A 23,360-nucleotide genomic window follows, 5' to 3' on the forward strand; every position below is an offset into this window, starting at 1 on the left:
ATTTAGGAACACTGGAATTTATCACACGTTTCAAAGAACATAGAAAATTGTGCTTGAAAACTGTTTTTATTTTTAACCAATTTAATTTCTTGAATGATCCGGATATATGGTCAAATTTGCGTTTAAAAATAAAGCGACATACATTATTCTGAATTTTGTGTAGCCGATAAAAGGTTACAGTGTCCAAACAGGGATAATACAAAATATTGAGTAAAACAAGACGCTTACGTATTTAAATAGTGCAATATCCCTCTCGGAAATGGAGAATCATACATGAATCTATGATTAAAAATTTTAACTGAAATTGAAACTTATTCTCCGTTGCTTTCAAACAGTTTTTCGTTTCTTTGCATACTTTCATTTATTTTATGTTATTTTATATTACAACAATGAATTTTTAGAATTACTTTTCAGAGCTTTATTACTTCAATCCTTATCTATAGCACCAAAAATGGCTTTAAGGTAGGAAGAGGACAATTTAAAAGTTTAATGTATTTATTAAGCTCAAAATAAATATATAATATGTAACAATAATATATATTAATAAAATGATAATAAAAATATATAAAACATGCATTTCCCGTAGTATTTACGAAAATTGCAGAGGTAAATAAAATATCTAAATTATTTTCTACAACTTTTGGAGTTAAATTATGTTTTCATTCTAGTGAAAAAAAAAAACAAAATATAGTTTAAAAAACAAAAATTTAAAAACATATAGGTGGTTATTTTGATTTGTCCCACCTCTTAAGTTTCATCGTCCATATCCCGCACACATCATAAGTCCGGTTCTGGAAATCGAACCGTACAGAGTTTAACTAGACCTAAACAAACTATTTTTTGCATGTCGGTTGGGCACGGGCAAGTAAAACAAATAAAGCGACGTTTAAATTGCTACATTTCCGGCGCGTGTCATATACATAAAACATATTTACAGGGTTCATGTTGCTCGAGAAATAAAAATGATCACTGAAAGCTTTAATGACGTGCATTTCATTTGAACACGTCCACGACATTAAAGATTGTATTTTCACACACGGATAATAATTTATAACGGGTGCTTTTTTCTAAATTTATCTTAAAGGGTACAAACATATATATATTTAAAAAAATCTACATTACTCAATACTCAATAAAAAATATGTTTAGATGCATCAATATCAAAAAGTGAGGATCCCATTTACCGACCTTCATGTCAGTAAGTGGTGTTTCACAGGACTAGATAACTTCCAAATTGCAGGGTAGCGTACTAGACAAAAGGCTCGATCCATATCAAATATCAGATTTAAAGGTATAATGGATTGTCTTTTTTAAAAAATTTTCTGGGTATTATCATAAATAGTTAAATAGTTGAAGGAGAATTTACTCATTCTTCCAAATATTTCATTAAACTGGAGCACAATTTCTTCTAAACGGCCCCGGTTCTTTGGACTTTGGAAAGTCCCACATTTGTTTCGGATAAAACTGATTATTCATATTCATCTGAGGAATTCAGTTTTGATATTTTTAAAAAGTGTGCTGTATTTTTGAACCTATACAAAGAAAACATTAATAACAATGCCAAGGTGTTACGAAATGATGAATGAGGCATTTTAGAATATCATTATATATACAGCCGGCAGTTGAAACCTTCCGAGATATATTAAATATTGCTATAACATCAAAAGACACTGCGCATTATTTTACCCCATATCCTTCAGGTTATGGGCCTAGTTGTTGAAATCGTTTAAAATCGCGTGTGTATAATTAAAAAAGACTTTGCAAAATCACTGAATATTAGCGACTTTGTGTAAAATTAGCTTCAAGTGTTAAAAATTGAAACTAAATGGGCCAGAAAGAAGGTTAGATCATTTGATGGAGACAAATACGGCACGTGCAAATTTCGGATTCGAGCGATTTTATCCGAAAGGGTACCTGTCAGACCCATCCCTTGGTTTTGAAAAAGAAAAATTCACGGCTAAAGAAATTTTTCAAAATTTGGGAAAAATATATGAAAGTGCAGGGTCTCAATTGGCACTGCGACTATTAACTTTAAACTTTCGGGTGATCCGGTGATGTATAAGGTTGTTCGGAAAGTCATTTCGTTTTTTCCCGTCAGAGGACTTAATTACGTTTTTTCCAAACCAACTTCACACTTAAGCCCCATAACCATTATATGTCTTGAGAGCTGAGATTGCAAGGCTTGTGTGTGAAAAAGTTCTATTAATTCTACGCAGTAGTTTTTGGTTGGTGCCCTTTTTAATATGGAGACCAATAAGCATATTTTACTTTTTTACTTCAGAAAAGATAAAAATGCTGTTCAAGCGACAAAAAAATTGACGGATGTGTATGGAGAAAGCGTGTTAACAGTACGCCAGTGCCAGAACTGGTTTGCAAAATTTCGATCCGGCAATTTTGATGTCGAAGATGCACCACGGTCTGGAAGGCCGGTCGAAGCTGACAAAGATGCGATAAAGGCATTAGTTGATGCAAATCGGCGAATAACCACACGAGAGATCGGTGAGAGATTAAATTTGTCGAATTCGACTGTTTATGGCCATTTGAAAGGCATGGGCTTAACCTCGAAGCTCGATGTGTGGGTGCCCCATGTCCTTACGGAGCCAAATTTGTGTCGTCACGTTGACGTGTGTGATTCGCTCCTCAAACGTCAAGAAAATGATCCATTTTTGAAGCGGATTATTACTGGGGACGAAAAATTTGTTGTATATAACAATGTTAAACTCAAGAGGTCATGGAGCAGAAAAGATGAACCGGCTCAAAGCGTGTCAAAAGCCAACATTCACCAAAAAAAGGTGAAGCTTTCCGTTTGGTGGGATGTCAAAGGAATCGTTTTTTTTGAGCTCTTGCCGGACAATACAACGATTAATTCAGAAGTCTATTGTCATCAACTGGACAAATTGAATGATTCACTTAAAGAGAAGAGGCCCGGATTAATCAACAGGAAGGGTGTAGTGTTCCACCAGGATAATGCGAGACCTCACACAAGTTTGGTCACTCGCCAAAAACTTTTACAGCTTGAATGGGACGTACTGCAACATCCACCATATTCTCCAGATCTGGCGCCTTCCGACTACTATTTGTACCGGTTCCTGCAACATTTTTTGGATGGCAAAACCTTTACCTCAAATGAAGATATCAAAAACCACCTGAACCAGTTTTTTGCCAGCGAGGACCAAAACTTTTATGAGAGGGGAATTATGTTACTGCCAGAAAGATGGCAAAAGGTGTTGGACCAGAATGGCCAATATATAATTTAATAAAATATTTATTCATTATACGAAAACTGTCTTTCATGTTCCCCAAAAAAAACGAAATGACTTTCCGAACAACCCAATAGCTACAAGAATTGGACAAAGTGTCACTCACATTGATCCAGCTGAACTAGTATGATGGTATAATAACTGCCGAGGATAATTTAAGTTTGGCCTTCCCGAAAATAGTGGACCACGATGTAAAGCTGAGAAATCGAAGTAAAGGTGCAAGTATCAAAGCTCTTTTAAATTACAAGAAGCCTCCGGTAAAGCAGAATAAATTCCGTCCCCAAATAATCGGCTTAACGTTCACATGAAAGCAAAATAAAGCCAAATATCATCATTGTGAAAGATTTGGGCTTTTTAAAAGATATCGTTTCTTTTATGAGAAGACTGTCCTGCTAGAATCAAGCGAAAACCAAAGTTTTGCATTTATTCTTGGACGTCAACAATAGCTCTGACTTAAACACGTATCAAAATCCACTGGGTATTATTTTACCCCAGATTCTTAAAAACGCAGTTAATAAACAATTTTCATTTGAACAAAAGCTATTATGATTCTAAAACTGGTGGTGCAAAAGTTTCCTTGTAGTCAACCAGATATTTTTTACTAAAACCTCTTGCTACAAGCCTTATATTTACCAGAACTTCCATGCTCACCATATTTCAGAGAAAATATAGATTTACAACTATATTTTTACTTTAGTGGATTGAATTATTTACAAACATTAATTTTAAGGGTTCCTGACGTTATTAATGAAATGAAATGGTTGCTTTAAAAGCATTTTAAAATAGAAAGAAAAATAAAAAAATAAAAATTAAAAAAATTAAACAAAATTAAATATTTACCATTCGCAAGCAAGCCCAAATAATTCGAACACAATTCTAAAGTAGGAACAATTGCATAGAGCGAGGTATAATTAACCCATATCAAAAAAGTGATTTGGTAGTAATTAAAATAAAAACAGCTAAATCTTCCACATGTCGCCGACTTTCTTAAGCGCATATACAGACCTAAAACGGCAAAACTATACGTACCAAGCATAATCTCGCACTTGGCGTTCCTAACACGTTTCAGCGATCTGAATCCCATCATCTTGATTGCAAAGTCTAGTTCTGTAATCTTCTATATCGGGAGGAATCTATAAGATTTTTACACCGGGTCCCGTACTAAACTAGCACGAGATATACATTTTTATTTCCGTCCGTTACGGTTTTATAATGTCGCTCGTCGGAGAAGGAGAACTATATAAAAACGATACGCCGCAAAAGGTGCGTTGCTCATTGGAGAAAAATATTTCGCTATGCATTTTAACTAAACTCATTTAGATCGCTAGACTGGTATCTATAACACAGTACACGTGAAAATCTTAGTAACAGATACTACACATACAGGGTGACGAAAATACAACAAAGGGGTCAAAAAAGCTAGGTTAGGGTATTCGTTTCAGTCCCCAAAGCGTTCCAGGTAAAATAGAGATGGTTTAGTGGATTCATTCTGAATTGTTCGCTTTGAAGGATCATTGTGGTACATTGAAATAGCTTGAAATAACGATTTGGAATTTGGAAGAGTTAATATGGGAACAGTACGTAGTCAATGATTGAACTTCCCGTTTGAGTAACTTTCGAATTTTAAATGGTACACTCTATCATCAGATCATTCTACGTAGGATAGAACGGGTTTTCTCACTTTTTATTTGTTTTTTTTTAAATTCTTATCTAATTCTAAAAATTGTGTCTAGGAGGCTGTGACCATCATAAATACTATTGACCGGGTCACCTGATCATGTATGTGAAAAATTGTTAATGAAACTTTTCTCGTCTAATCGTAAATAGCACTTAATGCAATGAACTATTATTTTTTTAGGACAAAATAGTTTTTTCAAATAGCACACTAGTTGGAATAAAAACTTTTCAAAACCCGTACTTTGTTGCAACATTTTGAAACCAAAATTTTGAAAATTCCTTAAACCGGATAAGTAGATACATTTTTATGAAAACAAAATATTACTTAGGTGGCTTTGCTTCTATTCATCCGATTATCGAGTTTGTCATGTTATCGATTTTGATTATTAATAATCAATTTACAAATGGAGAAAAAGTTGGTATGTTTCTGATATACAGCGAATGCAGAAGAAAGCTGGAATTGAAAATAAAAAAATCCACAAAATAATCGACACGAAAGTTTTATTATAAGTGAAAAAATGGAAATCAATGTTGTGGGATAAGCCAACGTAAATCCAGCTGCGTCGCTAAGAGAAGTGGTATTAGACATATCAACAGAATCTGCGAGGAGAATTTTAAAAAAACACCGCTATCATTCTCTAGTATAACCTTCATTAAAATCTTTTTATTTACTTATCTGGTATTGTCCTCCCTGTGAGTTTATTTTCTAACGGATTTTGAAAATTTTGGTGTCAAAATGTTGCAAAAAAAGTACAGGTTTTATAAAAATTTTTTGTTCCCACTAGGGTGCTATTTGAAAAAACTAGGTTAAGCCAAAAAATTAATAATTCATTACATTAAATGCTATATGCCATTAGACAAGTAAAGAAAAATTTCATTTACAATTTGAACATGGTAAATGGGTGAAGAAATATAATACTTCGTAAAAATTTAATAGCCTCTCTCTAGGTATTAAGAGATTGATAGGTTTTAGTTTCGGTTTATAAAAAAAAACAGTTTTTTAATTAGACGACAATACATACAATGGAATGGACCATGAATTAGATGACAGGTGTCGTGATTCTAGTGTGTACAGTGTGTCGAACACAAGGATATCTATTATGGGTATATTAATGCAAAATTTAGAAATCAATAACTTGGTGTTGAGAAAAATAAAAAATTCACAACACTTGCGAAGGTACGCCAAAAAAACACCTAATTTGATGATTTCGTTTTAAAGATATATAACAAAATTTAGGTCATTTTCTCGTTGCCACCACTTACTGGATTTTTTTTGGTAACTTTCTTTTTTTTTTTTGGTAAATGAAAAATGATATAAAACCTATATCAAATATAGATCACGATTTCAGTGTATATATTATCGTAGAACATTTAAGAAATTGCTTTCCCTTAATATATTCGAAAATATTCTAAAATAACTTGAGGGAGCCCCCTGAAATTCGTCGCCCTTGTACACTATAGGCTATTGTTTAAATCGTTTTAAATATTATTTTTTAATGTCAGGAATTAAAGTAAAGTGTGTCTCAAAGCATATCTTCTTGGCTTTTGACGGAGTCTACCCCAAAAAGTGATTACCATCTTCATACCAACTGTTGTTGGGTCCACCCAACAACCAATAATTCGTCCACAGCTAAGGGACCAAACTACGTGTCGAAAGGCAAACGCTTCAATATAATTAACATTGCGTAGAAAATAAAAACTATAACGAAGATACAAGTGGTTTCAAAAAACTCTTTTAAAAAATATTCTGGTTAACAGTCTCAGAGTAAGGTTACCCGCGAGAGCTACAAAAAACACCAAATTCATGAAGAATAAAAATTGAAATTTAAGAAAATTTATAGGATTTTAGCTAATTATTTAGCTGAACAGATGGGACATACTGTTTTACGCTAAGTAAAATCAAATGTGAGAGCAGAAAATGCTACTACAACTTTAACTCTAACACATTTAACTAAAAATTGGTAATATACTGTTTGTGAGCTGCAAACATGCAGTATACATAGTCTCGCACAAGGTTCCCCTAACTTAGAAACTACGGACGATAAAAAAAGTTAACTTTCATTAAGATCTTGTAATTTTTCATTTGTCACATATACAGCGTGTTTCGTTCAGCCGGGTTAAATATTCTAAATGGAACACTATGTATATTATGGCATTTTTGGATTGCCCCGAAAAATTCTAGATATATTTCATGTATAGCTAAGCTATAGCCAAGCCTAACTGTTTTAGAAAAATCTACAATTTTATGTCAAAAATTACATTTGAAGGCAATAAAATAATTAACGATTTTGAGACCCTTATTATCAAAGTCAAAAATAATGTTATAATACGGACGTTAAATTTTGTCTACAAAACACCATACATGTCAGATTGACACAAGTTTTGATTTATTATTGATTTAATTAATCTGATTTTTTTCCAATAAAAAACAAAATATATGCAGAAAATTAAAGATTGCGTGTATATAATTGTTATATTGAAAACAATAAATATAAATTTAATAATAAATAAATTTAAATATAAGATAACGAATAAAATTTCAAAGATTTTCTGACACAAGCAGGAATATAATTTACTACACAACATAGGTAACGATTACATTTACAATAATTGCGTTCCTACAGCACCACTTTGATAGGGGGAGAATGTTAAATTGTCAGTTATTTGGGAAACTGTAAATTTCCAGAATAGGCAACCATATACACAGCCATCTTATTTTTTATATCCAAATCGGATAAAATTATAAAAATATGCTTCTTCCACGTTGGCTTTTTACTTTTTTTTACAACTTAATGTTTGTTTTCATGTGTGATACAATTATTACGTCAAAAACCAAGTACTTATTAGTACTAGTGTGATATAATTGGACATAATATAATATTAAATTAGTTTATTGCGATAATTCCCGCCACAAACCAAGACGATCTACATTGAGACACACCGTGCCCTTCCGTGCCCGAAACTAAGCATCGAAAGTGACCTTAGCCCCTATAAAGGGCTCAAAATATTTTCCTTCCGTTTGGCGCATTGAGAAAATTCGATTTGGCCGAGTCTGGGACATCGCGCGCACATAAACAAGCACCCACACACGAAACAATGCGGAAAGTGCGCGCCGGGTACCATCGCTAGTTCGGGTTCCCCAGAACTTTTTCAAGTTGCGCGGGGGTTTGACAAATTAACACCCTCCACTCGATACTGCGCGTAATCGACGACTAACAGAACGCAACTATCAACTTAATAAGACGAAAATTAGATTTCAAAACGGGCGCTGCCGCCACCACCGGCGTAGAAGGCAGTCGCGGAAGTCCGCCACCCGGTGATGGGGGGAGCGCGAAGGGGCGGCGGCGCACTTAGGCGATACCTGTTCTACGCTACGGGAAATGGAACGCCACGGACGGGTTGCGATGTACAGGTGTACGCAATGTACGTGTGTCTGTCTGTGTGCCATTTAATACGTTAGAGTAACGGGCAGAAACACAATAACCCCTGGGAAAACGTATTCTCCAGTCAGTGTTATCACAATAGAAATCGCACTAATAAGGAAATTAAACAAAATTTTAATTTGAAATATATTTATACTATTAAAAGAACCACAGTTCACAAAAAATAATATTTTCGTAGTTCTAGGTAACAAATATAAGCGATTAAGAATTGTAAAATTGAAATCCTCTTTGAAACGCGCAGTCATTGGCTGTGACCGGTTGCGAGGTCAATTCGTCCGTTAAGCCGGGTCCAAACGGGTATGGTCTGTTCATATATATGAGGAAGTGACTAACGGATACGAATTAAGGAAAGACCCGGGCAAACTGTAAAAATGAAATATGGCCGAACAGGTCCGTACTTTTATTTATTTGGGGTTTTGTTAGGAAAGATACTAAACAATATATATTTAATTATGTATGTATTTATGTTTAAATATAAAATAAAATTACAAATTATTTTTATTACCTACTAAAATTACTTAAAATTATTCACATAATATATCAGTATCACTATCGCTATCATCGCCTGTTCTAATTATTATTTGTTCTATATTATTTGCAATATGTTTTATATGTTTAACAGAATTTGCCCAACTTTGTGGAGGGACGTTAAAAACTTCGGTTTCTATAAGTTTGAGGGCATTGGAGTTAACACGGGGAAAAACATTGTTACGACGAATGGCAGATTTCAGTTGATGAAAAACATCTTCAATGAGATTAAATATACAGCCTTAAAACTGTATATAGACTTTTTGCATATTTATCACAGACGTATTCCTTTTGTAGGTTCAAGCTTTGTAGAACCACAATTAATTGCTTTTTGGTATAATCTTCGTGAAAATAAATGTCGTTATTATACATGTAGTTTTGGATTGTTGCTTTTGTGTCACATGAGGAAGGTTTTAGTCAACTGTCTACTGTGATAACTTGCATTGTCCATTACAATGACGCTATTAGGAGGAATATTTGGAACTAGTTTGTTTTTAACCAACTTTCAAATAAATCAGCGGTGGTGTCTTCATCGTAATCCAGAGAAGAATCGTTAATATTTTTCGCAGACAGAGAAAGTCCATTTCGAATCCAACCATCTTTAGAGCCAGCATGCAAAATAGTTATTCTTTTACCTCTTTTTGATGGTGCGTTTGTTTTACACTTATCAGTTGAGTCAACCCAACCCTTTTCCGGGGTATCATAAGTGTCGAACCAGGTTTCATCTAAGTAAATAATTTATTATTTATAATGTCTTTAACCTTGATTAGTCCGAATGAACTTTTGATAACGTATCTAGGTTTAAAGGCAGTATGACATTGAGAATTTAACTGATGGTGCCGTCATAAATCATTAAAACCTGTCAAAATATTATTTAGTTGGATATTAAATGGATTTTCATCAATTTTCATCTAATTTGTTATTTTAATAAATTGTATTATAATTTTTCAAACAGTTTTTTTTTTCAAAGAAACTTCCACAGGCCACTGTAATGCTTTTTACAAAACTTCTGGATTCCTCCTGCGTCGGTGTTTGCTTAGTCGAAATTGCTGACGTTTCGCCAATCATCCTGTTGGCTTCTTCAGAGCTTGACTGAAACGGTTTCAGTCAACACTACTTTAAAAGACTACTTGGCATACAACACACGTCACGGGCTGCAAATGCATACTCTACACTTTTCAGAAATAGAGTCATATATAATATAGGCGATTTGCAATAAAATTGGTTAATACATTAGCTTTTTTTTTAAAATTAACCCCCGAAGAGGCTCTTATGTTCTCCTTTATCCACCCCCGACCCGATCTCCCGCATTTTTATCGACTGTAAACTGCACGCGGCATTTCGTTATGGTAAGCGCCGGGACGCGCCGTTTCATCGTAAATTTCCGATTTTACTCCGTTTCGTTCCGGAACCGGAATGTAAGGGTTCGAATCCCCCGGTGATTTAGGGATACCGGTTTCCCCGGTCGTTATATTTTATGCGCCGACGTCAGAACATTTGGACAAGGGAAATTGGAAAATTGCTAACTCGTTCCTTCAGCATTAAATGGAAAAAAGGGGGGTCAAATAGTCCTGTGTACAAAACACCCGCGTATATCACAAATGAGCAGTTAACGGTGTCTTCAAAAAGAGAGACTGACAAAGGAGTGCCGCAACAAAGAGACGCTTGTACTGCGCAAAACAAAACGGGGTGTGACAAAATATGCGTCGAAATAATGGACATGGAATAAGGGAGACAATAGAACACCACACAAAGCCCTTGTTTACCCATTTTTTAACCTTTAGAAAGAACTTTACTATTTTTCACTTGTTTGAATCCTTGACTTGTGACTACTGACTTATTAAGTTTAAGGCACATTTTACAATACAAAAAGACGATTAGTAACGAAGATTCTTATCTCCGTCTTGCCCATTCGTTACCTGAAATCATTCACACTTGTAAAAAAATACAAGAATTTCAAAAGACTTACGCATGTAATGAACGACGGAAAAAGGGGAAAAGAACTAAATCAATAGGTATAGAAGACAAAGATTAAGGTTTACAAATTTACATGATCATGTCAATCATATCTTCCATTAAGATTAACGTGTATGACAGACAAAAGAATACCCATTATTAACCCTTTCCCTCTAAATAAGATTTGCTAAGCTAAGTAATTTTTCAGAAGTCCATCTAGCAAATCTAAATAAAGCTCCATAGATAAGGGAGGAGTCACAATAGATTATTTGAACCACGGTAACCAACTCCCCCGGTCTTGAATCTTGCATTACCGCACGCTGTTAGTAGTCTAGCTAGTAAAATCCATGACGAATGAAAATAATCCAAATGAACCAGCTTCTCCAATCCTTATAAATTATTCTCGTGTGACAGGAATGGCAGGAATTTTCTCATTAATTTATTAACTAACATTGTACATTGTACATAAATCCCAGGAGACAGGAAGAACTACCGTAATGTAAAACCATGGATTGCAAATGGAATAGTTACTTCTATAAAAACTATAGACAAAATGTACTTACTGAAAATAAAACTTATCTAAATTAGCTAAATAAATTTATAAAGAATGCTAAAAGTTCTGTTTATATGTAAAAAGTAAATGACTTAATGAAAACATATCCTTAAAAAAAGATGATGACATTTTAACAACTAACAAAAAACAAGAAGAAGAATATATTCAATGAATATTTTATCAAAATAGGAGAATAGGAAAAAAGAGTTGTCCATCTCTCCGGCAATAATAAAACAAAAAGGTGTACAATCAATGTTTTCAACTGCAGCCACGGTAAATGAGAAAATAGAATATATAAATAATTTTAAAAACAATTGTGCTCTAGGGAATGATAAAATCACTTCACCAATTTTAAAACAGTCATAAATTTGGTTTTACTCAAGGGGTGAACACTAATGATGCAATGGTGGAGCTCACCAAAAAAAATTACTAACCATCTGGCTGTTGATAATAAGCGTGCTGCTGTCTTTCTCGGCCTACACAAGGCGTTTGATACAGTGTCACATGCGCAATTAGTTGATGGACTTGAAAACTACGAAATCTGCGACATTGTTGGTGAACCTTTCGAGTGACCAAAGCTTTGATGGGTATGCCGCAAGGAACTGTGCTAGGGCCTCTATGAATTAGGAAAATTAGACGTGGGAGGGGTTGTTTCCTATGCGGACGACACAGTGATTGTATCTGGTGTGAATGAAAAATGGTTTAGAATTATTAAAAATGTTTTTGGACGCTCTTAAAATATCTCTTAATATAAATAAGGCTAAATATATAGCAGTTTCTATAGCAGGGAAACATTGATACTTTACTTCATGTCGCGTACTTAACAAAAAAAAATCAGATCTTTATTATACTTATTTGCCGAGCATTAGTTGAACTGGTTCTATACTACAGGACTCTAATGTGGGGGGAACGTACAGTTTACATCTTAGCCTCTAAAAGTAATCTAAAATGCTATACTTAAAATTATGTTTTTTCAACCTAGTGTCTAGGTCAAACAGTCATTGTAGTTGTAATATTGAATATTGTTTCGTTCTTCGGCAAATGAATTAAAAAAATTAAAAATATTTAATTAATAATCAATGCGTCAACCTGTCAACGAAAGTTTTTTTCCGTTTCTATGCCACTCCGTTTCGAACCAATCTTAACAATCCTTTTCGACACCGAACAGATTTTTATATAAACTTTCCATCGGAAAATATCCAATAAAAGTTCGGAAAAGTACGAAATTACTTTTCACGCCCATCGTCCGGAATGGTTAATCTCGCGAAACAATATAAAACAAAATAACTCCCAGATAGGGCGAAAGAAATACGAAAAGCAAATACACGGCGACAAAACAAATAATAAAAGTATAGAAGAAGGACAGTAGTCGAATACCCGTGTCCCTGACTACGTAGCGAGGTTGCAGGACCGCAATGGGAGAAAAGCACCGACAATTTTCGAAGTTCAAAATGAAGAAGACCTGGATATTATGAAGTGTAAAAGAATTGATTAGCAATGTCGAAAAATGTGCCCGCAATTATTTACTAAGTATATAAATAAGAATAGTAACCGAAAATATTCCGGTATTCTCAAGCAAAAAAAAAATATGCAGTTTACTATTTACAAAACTTCTAGATTTCTCCTTCCTCGGTTGTTGTTGAGTCGAATTTGCTAACCTTTCGCCAATCATCCTGTTCGCTTCTTCAAAACGTAATTGAAACCGACTCGCATTTTATTCTGTACCTCTTTATATAGGTATTGTTTCCTTGGTAGAAGAATTAATTACATGCAATAATTTTAGTTTATCTTTCTTTGACGTTCTTTGAGCTCCATTTTTCAAATGGAATTTTGTCTTTGAGGAATCGAAGATGTTGAGAGATTTTTGGACAAGTGGTAAATCTGATTTTGAAGTTAACAAAAGAGTTGATAATCGACGATTTTTGGGCAATAATTTTCTGGAATAATGATGTGACAACGCATTAAGGTCTGTGTGCGCAGGTTTTCCGTAAACACAATGACCCAATGTTAGGTCTGATTTATGCAGGTTTTTGTATTTTAAAAAATAAAATAAGAAACAAAATTCTCGATCTAGAAACGGGTAAAAACTACACGGTAAGTTATCCACCTAAAAGAGCTTATTTTCTTTAAATTCCAAAAAAAAACGTCTTTCTATCTTCAAAGAAGATAAGCGATATACCCCATTAAAGACATATAATTTTTAAAGGAATAACTATAGTTTAACCAAAGACATAGTTATCATAATGTAATCTAATAATAAACTTTAAGTATCTAGAAAAATCAAACACGGGACTACCACGACAATGCCTTTCAAGATTTGCAGAATAATTACCTACAAATTATTGAGTTTTCTTCAAATGCTTTCAAAAAATAACTGACTCACTAAGTTTTAAACTGTTTTCCACAGTAAATGAATTAGTTATTTCAAAACCGATATTAAATGTAAATAAAGGGAAATGGAAAATGAGAAAAAAAAATACGAAAGCTTCATATTATTAGCAAAATGAATTTACCTGTGCTTTAATTCATTTCATTTACTCATGTGTGTTATATTTTAATTACTTTAGACAATAAAATATTTTAAGTACGCATTTCGCATAAATAATGAACTGTTAGTACTCTCTGTCAGATCATACAGTGGGGTTCTCTACAGTGCATAATCGCTCGATGTAACCGAACTCGTTACGTTTTAAAGAACTGCTTTCTTTGATTCGGTTTAACTAATATCAATTAGGATAATTGAATAAAATTTTAATTGACGATATCCTTAGTCCTGCCCTGAACGGCGCGCGGCGACGAGCCGAAATGTCAAAGGTCGATTGGAGTATTCGGAGCGGTTAAACCCTCCCGGGACATTTTCCCGTTGTTTTTTCTTCTCAAGTATCTCATTATAAATAGCAAATATTTGTTCTCTCCCTATCAGAAATGAAGGAAAAATTCTCTAAGGAAAAAATAGTCTCTTTAAGTTAGTTTTTAAATTTGGATTTAGGATTCGGGAGGACTTGGGATTTAGTTATTTTCCAGACCGAGCGGACAGAAAGTGAATACGACTTTGAGGCAAAAACACGACAAAATTGGGATAAAGTTTTAGGGAACCAGACAGGACAAATTGGAAACATTGGACTTCATATAATATATAGGAAAACAAAATATAATATAACTTATTCGTCAGATCAAAGTGAAAGTATAAAGTTTGGTCTCCAGCGCCCAAATCTCACATTAAGAGCCTAGAAAGAAGTTAACGTAAGTATTTGAAATTGTATGATATAAAATTGACGCAATATTTTCTTCACAAGGCTTTACGTCTCTTACCGATTGCCATGAAAATTTTAAATAACTCATTTGATTGAGAAGATATATTATATAGACTAAATTTTTTTCCCTCTATAAACTCTAGGCAATAGTCAAACATTTTCTTGCCCACACCAAAAACACATTCGACCTAATTTGCAATCTTGCAATCTGTTAGTAAAGTAAAAATGTTATTGCGCCATTGCCATAATTAAAAATTCGAGTATTTTCCTCTTCTCTCGTTTTTTCTATTAATGGTAACGCTTATGTTGAGTTAGGTTTTAGGCTAAGTTTCGTTATGAAATTTTCCTATTATTATACTTCATCTGTCTGAAACTTACTTGTTAGCTGTAGACCGATTATCCACTTCCCTATAATCTAATTTTTATACCAATGTAAAGTAATTAACTAAAACTACTGTGAGTATTAAATGTTATATCTTTAAAGTCTATTTCACAAAGGTGTGGAGTACTGCTTGCTGACGTTACGCCAGCTTTCAAGGTTTAACTAACTGTTAAGATTTTAAACTCTGAAGAAGTTAACATGACGATGGGCGAAATGTCAGGAAGTTTGATTTATAAACAACAGATGCAGGAGGAATCCAGATGATTTCTAAGTAGTAGAAGTTTCTTTGAAAAATCAAGGTGTAGAGTAATAAAAAATCGTTAGATATGCAAAGGGAGTACAGAGTGACCCAGCTTATACTTAAGCCAAAGGCATTGCGGTAAAAGACTAGTAAAACCATAGAATTTTCTTTTAATAGAATAAAAATTAGGAATTGTGTATAGCATTAGATATCCTTACGCAAAAAATATATTTAGCATTAATTAAATTATAAAAATTTATAATGTTCTTCTAAGTCTTCGCAACTGTCATGGTGTTGAAGTACGGAAAAGCGGGCATAAGTGCAGAAAAAATATTATAGTCTCCCAAACATTCGGAAACGATAACAGGTTCCCTTCGGTGTAGCGGCTTTTAGATAGAAGGTAAAAAAAGACATTGCAACATTCTGTAGAATTGAAGCTACGAAACGCGGAACTCCTAAGAATCAAATTGGAATGCTTATCGACAAAACAAACAAATGTACAACTGTCGATATTGCAGCGGTTGACGACAATAACGCGACAAAAATCAATGAAAACTCCACCTACCTGTATATATACCCGAAAACCACCGTTCACGCTATCAATAATTAACACGAAGCAATATCAAACCGGGTTACCAAGGACTTATACGTTAGTCCTTCGCTGCTTCGGAGGAAGATCGAACTGCCAGGTAACCCGGCGGAAGTTTCGATTGTTTTCTTGGGTGGGAAAAGGTCGCTTCTAATTATATTGACAAAGGAAGCACATTCAATCGATCAGTCCGCGATTTTATATGACGTAGGTATAATATTATACGGTTTCCGGGGTACGGCGTAAGACCTCTTACATGCTTCCCATTCTGCATTAGTATTCCGATTAATTTATCTAATATGCACCCTCAACCGAAATAAATTAATTTCTTACTTCACTGCTTGGGAATATTTTGAATGGTATTTAGGAAATTATCGTACATAAAACTGTTGGCGCCTTATCACCCTAAAATGGTTTACATGGCGTCCCAGACCAACGAAATATTCGAAAAAAATTATTTGTAAAACATTTGCGGGGACAACAGCAAAGCTACAAACTCAGCATTCGTTAATTTGAGGACTTTTCCCAAAATCTCAATTCCTTAAATTACACAAATGTGTAAGCGGGCCTCTATATATAGGTATAATACGACCTTTGCAAAACCAATACCAAGAGATGTTTATTCTGCATTAAGTAGGTCTTGCCTGAGATGGACCGTAACGAATATAATATACTGAGATGATTTGGTCCGAGTTGAAAGCGCCTATAAGAAGAAATTACACTGCACCAAAATTTAATGATAGTACCATAAACGTAATTCGGTAAGAGGTAGCTAAAATATCAGTACAAAGCTGGTCTAACTGTGAAAAACGAGTAATAAAAGAAGAAAATATTTATCGAGAACGATTAGTGGCGGAGTTAAAAATTGAACTAGGTGACGACAGTAGTGACGGTGGCCAAAAATGGGTTAATGGGTTGTAAAATAAGACTTTTGTTCGAAAATTACTAGGCCATAGTAACAAAAAATGGTCAGAAATGACCGGAAAACGGAAACCTCAATACATGGTCTCAACTCTTTCACGTTTCCATATTTCCATGTTCCTACTGTGCAAAATGCTCATAAACTTCAGATATTTACTTGTGTCTCAGTTTTTTGTTTCTTTTTCTTTGATTTTAAAATTAGAAATTTCAAAGTTCAAAAAATTACACTTTAGTCACGAATTTCTTAATAATTTTATAAATATGAATACATTTCCCGAATGACGTGACCATCAGAACTGATAAACGTCAAAATAGAAAAATGGTTTCTGTAAAACAGGTCCATGTCTCAAATAAAAAAATAGGCTTGATGACAACAGCGAACAATGAGAATAAGTGATAAACATATTTTTGCTTACTTTTCTTGCTATTTGAGTATACGCGAAGCAAAGAAAACATTAAGAGTAGCGAAGAACAAAAGTTTTTGAATTTTTGAATAATAATAAATAGAGAGTAGCGATATGTGAAAGTTAGAGACAACGTTTGGATACGAAAACCATGACCTTAACCCAGCAGCGTGTTTATGTTTACGTCTTCTATTTCGCAGTCCGCATCTACGTAGACGGTAGACCGAAAACTGGTTTCTCTGCGTTTTGCCCTATAAGAATACAACATAGCGACCGTATCGTATATACCTAGCCAGTCAAACGCGCCGATTTACGCCTATTAGATTCCGGCACGAACAATGTTATTAATCACGTACGCAATTTCTTATTACATCGTCCCTCTTACATTTGTCAATACAAACAACCGTTGCCCTGTGAACACGTCCGAGATTTAAAAAAAAAATACATACGTCTAATGCCCCAGTCCATCATCCTCCTACGTCATTATCTTCGACGAAGTACCCTGGCAGCAACGAAAACAAACCACCGGAACGGATATTTCACACGAAATATTTTGACATTTCCGCGGATATAACCCCATCCTCGTCACTAGAAACAATTAATATTTTTTTGAGCAGATATCTATCGCGGGCGCGACACGCCATTGTACGGTTTTTTCATCCGGCCCGTTTCAGAACGATTATTTCGGAAAGTTTCTACCGTCGGCCGTTGTACCTCTTTCCTGCTGCCCCCTCGACGCGGTCTAACAGGAATTGTTACAGCAGACGGCACCGACCGGAATGATTCTTGCCGTGCCGTGAACTCGGATGTTTTCAGGAGTGGCGAAGCATGCGCCAAGTAACCGCGTTGTCAGATCTACGATCCCTTTTTCAATTTATTGTTATTAATTTGTTGCAGATGACCAGACGCTTCCGCAAATTGGTATGGTACGCTGCCAACTCGTTCGGGAAGAAGTTTTCGGCACAAAGAACAAAGAAACTGAACGGTAGGTTGTATCCGCAACGGAGAACCGGCAAATTACTGATAGAATGCTTAAACACCGACAGCCGACATAAACAATCAATTATCAAGCAGTTGCCACCCGAGTCCTTCCATATGGAAAGGATAAAATGATTTTTTTAGGCGATCATCTTAAAAAATCACCACCAAGCACCAACGCACCTGACGTTCATGACCGCAAAACATGATTAATTCCTGGAATCTTTGTTTGCCGTTGTACTCATTAATAAGGGAATATTAGTGAATAAGTATAAAACCCTCAATTATCAACTTTTATTAAATAAAGTATTTCTTGTATTAATATTATTAATGTTTTAACAATGATCCCTAACCTAAACTCATACTGATATGGCTAGGTTGTATTCCATTGTATCAATTTATCAAAAATAATCTGACAGTCAAAAAATAATTATTTTGTTCCTTACGACTGTCAATGCCAGTTTGGTTATGCCTCTCTCAAAATATATCCGTCAAAATTGACATTGACTTGTTGTGACTATAAATTTTTGCAAGATGCCGCGAGGATATAATCGACATACATACAACATACATTGTTTGGAATATCTTGGCTTTTTTCGATTGGAAAAAGATCAAGCTAAAAATGGAACCCTTCCGCAAATTGATAAAGTAATTCAAGGAGCGTCAACTGGAATCCAACTTAGCCATATAAGTGTGAGTTTAGGTTAGGGATCATTGGTAAAACATAAATAATATAAGAAATACGTTATTTGAAAGCAGCGTGACCACCTCATTCCAGAAAGGTGATGCACAGCTATAGTGTTGAATAGAATTTTTGGCCAACTATAACAACTATATGCTATAAAAAGCTACTTTAAAAATATTTTGACATTTTTCCAAAATCGATTTAGATATACCGAAATCACCATATTTATAAGACCACGGAAAGTATGGCAACAGTGCAATAATCATGCCCAACGGCTTCAAAACCCGCGACGAACATGGCGAAAGTAAGAAAATTGGAGAAGAACGGTGCAAGAGTAAGACCGAGCTAGATCACAAGTTCTACGCGATCACGTTTACACCGTAGTGTTTATTCCTAATTTGTACACTCGTACCTTGGTACGTTTTAATTAAAAAAGAAAAACTAATCGCACTAAACGGGGAAATACATTTTTTTTTAAATAATCAGAAATAACAGCATTGTTTAACATTTCCCACAACAAACGACTAAAACCGGAAATTTTATAGAATCATTAAAAATCATAAACCTTTATTATTTCTATCTTTTCTCCTTTTTATATCTTTCTACCTACACCAAATCAAAATAGTACTTTAATAGGTGCAAAAAAATATTTAAAAAAATCCCTTCAACATTTTTAAGATACAAATGTTTATTTACACAAACAGTTTAATCCTCCCGCTACTATTTTTACAAACCAAACGTGTTAACAACAAAAACTCATATTTATTTGCGTTTTTAAAGCGGACCATAAGCGATCACAATGGAAATAATTTTTGGGATTTTCTTTTGGCTTCGACCGTTCGTTGAATCGATGTAAACCTTGTTGATGCTGGAAAATCTCAGACTTTTATTACTGATTCGGATACGGCTCCACTAACAACAATAAATCCTTCACCGCGTTGGCCAATTTTAACTTCAGAGAGAATCTTGTCGGCAGTTTCATAAGGGTATAAAACCAATTTACATTCCTCGCACTTTTTTCCTACATCATTCTCCGGAATGGACTTTTATTTTTAGAAATATCTTTAATGAACTTTAATGACCCGCAAAGAAATTTTCGATCATATAATAAGCAGTTGCTTTGATGTCAGTCGTTTATCGTCACCAAAATAATTATTTTTTCGGTTGTTTGGGAATTTACAATGGCATTATAAAATATTGAAATATTAACAATTCCTGAAGTGTTGACTAAAACTTGCTTCAAATAAAAACACAAACAAAAAGAAAAGACATAACTCAACAATAACTTTCAGTAGTATTTAGTAGTGAAAAGTTAGGAAAACTCTATCGATATAAAGGCATTTTTTTCTTATGGCAGATATATTCAGCCATATGAACTATAGTTTTTTATGCGAGTATCAAGGACATATAATTTTGCGGTAAAAACACTTTCCTTAATAATTAGGACTTTTGAAATGAGTAAATACAAATATATGGGTCAATAAGTGATTGCCTTAGAATCTGCACTGAGAATATAAAAATTTTCACGAGCCACTTTATTTACTAAGGGAATGAACCATTATCTTTTTATATATCTATTAAAACGAAATAACTAATCCGGTACGGCGCTGTTAAAACGATATTTTGAAATGCTTAGAATCTCTCTTCATAAAATAAAAATCCTAGGTTTACCACCACCTTTTTAAATGACTTGTCATAAATTGGCAAATCACAACAAATCACAAAATAAAAACAAAATACCCCACATTTTCAATTTCTTGGAAACGTTTTCCAGTGTAAAAATATTTCAAAATTCGTTGGAAATGAGAACCAAACAAAAAAAAGAAGATTCAGTGAATTCTAAGCAATTAAGCCTTCGGACTGAATGATAAACATTACCTATCAATCAATCCCCGAAGTAATAAAATTTGCTCTACTCTTAACTAAAGAAGCCCTCAAATTTTGAGTGTGCAAGAAATAAAAAAAATGATTGCAGGTATTTCTTTTAATTTGATTGTAATATCTAATTTTAAAGGATTAACCAAAACTCAATTGAAAAGAAAACCAATTTAATTAGTTTTTAAAGTCAGGTAACGAGATTTTTTAAATAATATGAATAACAACACAAAAAAAAGTATCTCATTACGAGCTATATAGATACACCTACCGACAGTATCCATACAATCCACGAAAATATTACTTTTTAAAGCACAACACGCACTCGCTGAACTCTTTAATAAACAAAACTAACAATGGGCATCCCCTTGAATAAAATAATTGATATGGCACATATATTCTAAAATAAATAAATTTCACCAAAAAATTTGGGCTAAACAAATAAAATTATCCTATTTTACAGCCGTTAAACGGTTATCAGTAAAAAAAAATATATCTACTAACGGTAAACTATCAATCCATTTTTATATAAAACCGGACTAGAAGTGACAAGCGGAGCCATCTCTTGACCGTATCTGAAAGCTTCGCCGCAAATAATATAGGGACTGTTTTCTTCGGAAGTATTGATCTGTCAAGAACCAAAATAAAAAAGGGTGATGCGTAAAGGCAAGTAGGTTTCTTTTATAATAGAGAGATGCTGAGAAATGTATATAATTTTTGCAACTATAGCTAAAAAATACAATTAACTCAGAACAAAATTTATTTGAGTGTTTTTTTGGTTAAAATGTTTATAAGCACAAATAGGAATATCGATTGATTGTTGTGAGGAACTTTAATGGGCACACGGGAACGATAGTATTTCAAAAACTTCAACATGTACTCACCCGTATTTGGGGAAGTCATAAGAATGGATAAGGGACACTCGTCGTCGTCCAACACATATTCTTGATCGGGGCATCCCGGTTGCTGAGTAACTTGGACCAGGCAATACTGAGACGGATCCAATCTAGACAGCCCGTACTTATCCAACATTTCACGAACAACAGCTCCGGCACAGTCCCGAACGGACAACAACAAGGTTTTATAAGGCACATCTTTACACAAGGCTTCTCCATAGATCTTTAGTGTACCACCTAAAAGCGAAACAGAAAAAAAAACATTCACCAAAAATATAATAATAAAAATAATGAACAATTTAGAAATAATAATTATTTATTTTAATTTTAATTATTAATTTACCTGTATCGGGGCCACCATCTTTCGATCTAAATTGTTGCAACTTTTTTTCTAACTTTTGCTGCCGCCTCCGCCTCATCACAGCCTCCGGGTTCGATATCGACCTCGTAAAAGACGTTTCCGGCAATTCTGTAAGAAAATATTCAATTAAAATCCTTTACAAAACAAATAGTTTATTTAACAATTTTCTTTCGAGGGTACGCAAGATGATTTATTAGTTAAATTTGAACTGGTTAAAAACCGCTCATTTCCGGGTAAGTTTCAGGAAGATTTATCCCAGTTATCCATTCAACTTTCGGAAGTCCTATCCATGTCCAATTAATTAGGGTCCAGGTATGGTAAAGTATTAAAGAATCTTTTGTTTTATTCAATAGAAGAAGTAACAGAATATTAACTATAATATATATAAAATGTACTGATGACGCCAACATGAAATTTAGGGTATTATAATACTAAATAAAAAAGGGAATAGCTAAAACTTATCTTTAATTTAATTTTTTATTTGGAAAATGTCAAAACAACTTTTTTTGTTCATGTGTGAGAGAGACGATTCCAACCAATCATATTCTGACAATTTATTTTGCAAAATTTGAAGTTCTTTTTCTTAAATTTGTTGGTCCGGCAGTGTAAAATTCGACTAATCATCCGCGAGCACGTGACCTGTTACGGCTATTAATAACTCCAATTTTAACATCCCACATCGCAAATGCGTACAAATGAGTGGAAACTGACGCGACAATTGCCTATGAATGGCGAAAACGAAACCTTGAGAACGAACTGTAAAATCATTTCGGCGTGAAATTTAATAACTGTTATTTTCAATGAATAAAATTCATATTTAGCGCTGATGCAAAATTAAAACGAAACGAAAACGAAAGTCGTGTTTGGTGCATGACGCGGTATTTAATTGAGGTTATTTAGAATAAGGCGGTAAAGTTTCAAATACACGACCAGTTAGGTATGCAAATACGGGTTTAATATAGCGCTTAAAGTGCAGTTAAAATACGGTAATAAACAATCTGGCCACGCGAATTATTATCTAGTAATTGCGGACAGTTGATTCGCCATTCGAAATCATCATATACGAACAAAGTAATTTTTTGAGTGTTACTCCATTTATCCTATAATTATAAACCTACAAAGTAAATATAAGTCAGAGCCCAAAAGGACTTATCACTTAGAGCCTTAATTTAGATTTAGATTAAATAGACTAACACTGCTTGTGATAGGTATTCATTTATATTGGGTAGTTACAAGATATTAGAAAATTAAAACTCTGTTTAAAACTAACGATTACAAAGATGATTTGGCAACGCCGCTCTCGTTTCAGTCCAGAAATGAAGTCGGGCAGCGACATCTCTGCACGGGCGTCCAAATT

General features: G+C 34.1%; 1 protein-coding gene across 8 annotated transcripts in view; it reads right to left on the reverse strand.

Moving 5' to 3' along the window:
- Nucleotides 1-23,360, reverse strand: part of LOC132697342 (afadin) — a 94,237-nt gene that overhangs the window by 37,566 nt on the left and 33,311 nt on the right. For 3 of the 8 annotated variants that reach the window (XM_060662763.1, XM_060662769.1, XM_060662762.1), the window contains exons 5-6: nucleotides 21,986-22,111; nucleotides 21,631-21,879 (exon numbers count right to left, since the gene is read on the reverse strand). In XM_060662763.1, coding sequence (XP_060518746.1) covers nucleotides 21,631-21,879; nucleotides 21,986-22,111 — 375 coding nt within the window. Of the gene's footprint in view, nucleotides 1-4,289; nucleotides 7,429-7,878; nucleotides 8,160-15,859; nucleotides 15,971-17,657; nucleotides 17,991-21,630; nucleotides 21,880-21,985; nucleotides 22,112-23,360 lie in introns of those variants that run through there. The other 5 variants (XM_060662766.1, XM_060662765.1, XM_060662767.1 and 2 more) reach the window with 5 other exon arrangements.

This window comes from Cylas formicarius, unplaced genomic scaffold (assembly GCF_029955315.1).
Source record: "Cylas formicarius isolate icCylForm1 unplaced genomic scaffold, icCylForm1.1 PGA_scaffold_1__22_contigs__length_36826433, whole genome shotgun sequence".
Taxonomy (NCBI): domain Eukaryota; kingdom Metazoa; phylum Arthropoda; class Insecta; order Coleoptera; family Brentidae; genus Cylas; species Cylas formicarius.